General features: G+C 42.7%; 1 protein-coding gene across 1 annotated transcript; it reads left to right on the top strand.

Moving 5' to 3' along the window:
- Positions 1-2,667: 2,667 nt before the first annotated feature.
- LOC130194793 (uncharacterized) lies at positions 2,668-4,507 on the top strand. Its single transcript, XM_056415965.1, has one exon. The coding sequence runs from the start codon at positions 2,700-2,702 to the stop codon at positions 3,606-3,608; it is 909 nt and encodes a 302-aa protein (XP_056271940.1). The 5' UTR covers positions 2,668-2,699; the 3' UTR covers positions 3,609-4,507.

Raw genomic sequence — 4,507 nt, 5'->3', positions numbered from 1 at the left:
CCCGTTTCCCAATAGGATTTCAAATCGATCCAATTTCATTTGCAGAGCCGTCAGCTTCTCCACGATGTTGTCATTCTGACGGTTTAATGCCACAGTCTGAGTGCCAACAACTCTACCCAACGCGTCAATCATGTCGGGCAGCCTTAGGGGGCTTTTAACGGCTGTCACCATTTCCTTAATTTTCCGATAAGCCAGGGCAGCGCCAAATCCAAACAGCAGAAATCCTGTAATCAAAGTTCCGAATAGGTAGATGTCTTCTACGTCCTCCACGGAAAGGGCTGCTAGGCACAAGACACGCCACTTCCCCCACGCGTCCATCGTGTAACCAGCAACCCTCGTCCCAGCAGGACAGGCAGGTTCCCCCGAACCCGAACTTCTCGTCGAGAAGATGGTGTCAATTGCGTTTAGGGACCAGTTGATCACGTCCATGGTTTTTAGTTCGAAGAGCGATGCGGAGAGAGTCTCTCAAGTATAGAGACAGACAAGACATGACGAGAGAAGCCAAGCAGGGAGGGGAAGGTCATATCAACTTTCATTACTGGAGACGTTCAAGGAGTCTGACTAAATGTGTATTTGTTGCTCTTCATGTACAAACACACAAACACAAAACAATAACAATGACATTAGTAAACATCAGGACAGAAGGAACGTTGCCAGTATTGAGATGGAAGAGGAAGGAACCCGATGAGGAATTGAACAGACAATCTGGCACAGCCCTTTGCAGTGTGGTGGCCATCGATGGATGAGCCATGCTGTCTAGGTATCCAAGTCCTCACCTTCATCACAGTGTGAACATTTAATAACACGATCACACGAAAATGTACTCTGTAACAATTCTCCCTGATAACTTAATCCTGAGGGGAAATGTACAATACGCTATTCTAAGGGAATGGGTGGATCTGCTCATGGCTGTTAAGTCCCTGCTTAACCTGCGCCAACGTAAACATCATTAAAAAAAACAGTCAATATTGCGGAAAACCAAATATTATTATTCAAGTAAAATTCAAAGCATCCTGCAAGACCCAAATGAACACATACAGCAAACACTTAAAATTATGAATAACATTATGTCTTTTCAGGTGACTTTAACTTAAATAATTATTTCACATAACGTCCAAAATAATGTTGTTTTTGACTCGTCATATCCTCCTGAGAACTGAGTGGAAATAGTGTCTTCCAACTTCTGATTGTTTTGTGATTTCCTATTTAGAGTTAAATAAATATCTTACAATTTAAATTGTAATATTATTTTGATATTAAATTGTATAGCATGTTCACTGTAGTGAACCTCAGGACAATTATCTTGTGAAAAGATGGAAAAAAATAGAAGATAAATTAACAAATTATGTCTGTAGAGTGATATGAAACTAATACATTAAACGTGATTATTGAACTAAATCATTCATCTTCTGGATTGTTTTGCTTGTTGGTTGAAGGCAGAACAAGTTTGATTAAAACTGAACGTCTTATGTCCAGAACTAACACATGACAGATATGTCTTTTTTAGGGCTGTCAGCGTTAACGCGTTAATCTATGCGATTAATTTGGCCGCGTTAACGCACTAAAATATTTTAACGCAATTAACGCAACTTTGTTTACTTCCGGTGTTCGTTGAAGTTTTTACACTCAAACCGAGTGTCAAACCGCGGCAGTACGGTTTTACACTGTTTACGTTTTTAAAACAATTATTTTTCCGCGAAAATAAGAAGCAGAAATCAGTTTAACTCGTGGATGAATCAGTCGGGATTCCTCCTGCTCCTCCTTCCTCCCGTCTCCCCCTCTGACACACAGAGGAACGGAGGGGCGACGTGTCGGGGGACGCGGCGTGGAAAGAACTCGTCACACGAAACCTTCACCGTGATTGGTCAATCCGTTTGTCTGTCAACATTTTGGGGAAAAAACAACCAATGAACACTCAGTAAATCACAAAGGACCTCCCACCTCACAGGTGAGGCTCTATAGCAGCCTGTCAGTCAGAGAGCAGAGAACACGGCACCAGGACAACTGAGCCTCATTGAATAGAGCTGAGATTGTTCTGGAATGTTTGATGTATAACACGTGGGGGTGTGTCATATGCAAACGCCTTTAAAAGGTGAATTTTTTTTGTTTTGTAAAATGTATAAAATGCCCCCAGCCTCCAGAGGGTGAACAGGACATATGTGAATGTCAGTTAGTTACCAAGGCCACTGGTTCTGCTGCTGTTCAATGTTAAAGATGACAGGACCAATGGGGTCTCAATATACTTTTTTTTTTTACTAATCTGATGTTTCACTGAAGAAACAATTTATCATCCACAATACTAAATACCTCGCTGGCACTTTATAGGTAGGAGCCTCTTTGAAAACACAGCTCTGTGTGAAGTTTGGTCTTTAAAAAGAATGAACTTTTAACTTTTAATTGCGATTAATCGCGATTAATTAATCGCAATTTCAAAATGTGCGATTAATTATTTAATTTTTTTTAATCGATTGACAGCCCTAGTTTTATTTTATTTTAATTACCTAAACTAATCTTTTGTTGATCATTCTTTAGTGTTCTTCAATTATTATTTAGCATGTTTTATTCGTAGCTGTGATATTCCTGGAAACGTAGAGCAATATGATGAATTTGGTACACCTCCTATACGATGTCGAGTCATTCAATACACACAGATCATCTCACTCTTCCGGTAAGCTCTGGTTGCCAGCTCAACAGCGAGCATGACTTCTTCTTCTCTCCCTCCCGCTCCTTCTTGCTCAGTGTGTCTCATGTATAGTTATCCCCCTGCCTCCCTTAATGATAACGATACATGCAACAAGTGTAGTTTATTTGCTAGGTTGGAGGCAGGTCTAAGTGGGTTAGATGCACGGCTCCGCGCTATCGAAGCTCAGACAGCTATGCTAGTTAGCCCGCCCTCTCCCGTAGCCGGCGCGGAGCTACAGTCAGCTGTTAGCTGTTCCCCGGTGGTGCCCGATCAGCCGGGATCGTGGGTAACTGTTCGCAGGAGTAGTAAGTCTACACAGAAGCCCGCTGTGCACCAACCACTTCACGTTTCAAACCAGTTTTCCCTGCTCAGCGACACACCCGCTGAGGAACACACCCTGGTTATCGGGAGCTCTATAGTCAGGAAAGTGAAAATAGCGAAGCCACGGACCAGAGTCGTGTGCCTCCCGGGGGCCAGAGCGGGCGACGTGGAGTCTTGTTTGAAGCTGCTGGCTAAGGATAAGCGGAGATACAGTCAGATTGTAATACACGCCGGTGGTAATGACGCCCGAGCCCGTCGGTCGGAAGTCACTCAAATTAATGTGGAATCGGTGTGTGCTTATGCCAAGACGTTGTCGGACACCGTAATTTTCTCTGGCCCTCTCCCAAATTTGCAGACAGACGAATTGTATAGCCGAATGTCATCTTTCAACCGCTGGCTGTCGAGGTGGTGCCCAGCGAATAATGTGGGCTACGTAGACAACTGGAAGACTTTCTGGGGAAAACCTGATCTGATGAGGAGAGACGGCATCCATCCCACGTTGGACGCGCGTCTCATTTCTGCGAATATGACCAAGTTGATCACGGACTTAATCCATGACAACCCAGGGTTCAGATCAGGAACCGGGAGCAGAGTTGTAGTTTAACACCCTTCTCTGCTCTTCCATTCGAGCAGTTACCCACCCATGACTTTAGAGTAGAGACTGTGTCTGTCCCACGGCCACTTCAATTAAATAAATTAAAAGTAAGCAGAAGAGGAGTCGTACACAATAACCTTATACAAGTTAACACCATTATTTCAGCAGTGCAACAAAATAGGTCTATTAAATGTGGTCTCCTAAATATTCGATCTCTGTCATCTAAAGCTGTGTTACTAAATGATTTAATATCAGATAATCACATTGATTTATGTTGCCTAACTGAAACCTGGCTGAGCCATGAAGAATATGTCTGCCTGAATGAATCGACTCCTCCAAGTCATATTAATACTCACATTCCTCGAGGCACCGGTCGAGGAGGTGGAGTAGCAGCCATCTTTGAATCGAGCCTATTAATTAATCCTCAACCAAAATTACACTACACCTCATTTGAAAGCCTTGTTCTTAGTCTTTCACATCCAACCTGGAAAACACTACAGCCAATTCGATTTGTGATTCTGTACCGCCACCAGGTCCATATTCAGAGTTTATATCTGAATTCTCAGAATTTATATCAAGTTTGGTTCTTAAAACCGATAAAGTTATTATTGTTGGAGATTTTAATATCCATGTGGATGTTGATAATGATTGCCTTAGTGCTGCATTCATCTCCTTGTTGGACTCGATTGGCTTCTGTCAGAGAGTACAGAAACCCACTCACAGCTTTGGCCACACGCTTGATCTTGTTCTTACTTATGGCGTTGACATTGAGCATTTGAACGTCTTCCCACAGAATCCTCTTCTGTCAGACCACAACCTCATAACTTTTGAATTTATACTACCGGAGTGTACTCCGTTAGTCAAAAGTTTCTACACCAGATGTCTAACTGACAGTGCTGTAGCTAAAT

The sequence above is a fragment of the Pseudoliparis swirei genome, chromosome 6, assembly GCF_029220125.1.
Source record: "Pseudoliparis swirei isolate HS2019 ecotype Mariana Trench chromosome 6, NWPU_hadal_v1, whole genome shotgun sequence".
Classification (NCBI taxonomy): Eukaryota; Metazoa; Chordata; class Actinopteri; order Perciformes; family Liparidae; genus Pseudoliparis; species Pseudoliparis swirei.
The sequence above is the reverse complement of the archived record's forward strand: the minus strand, read 5'-3'. Positions and strand labels throughout refer to the sequence as shown.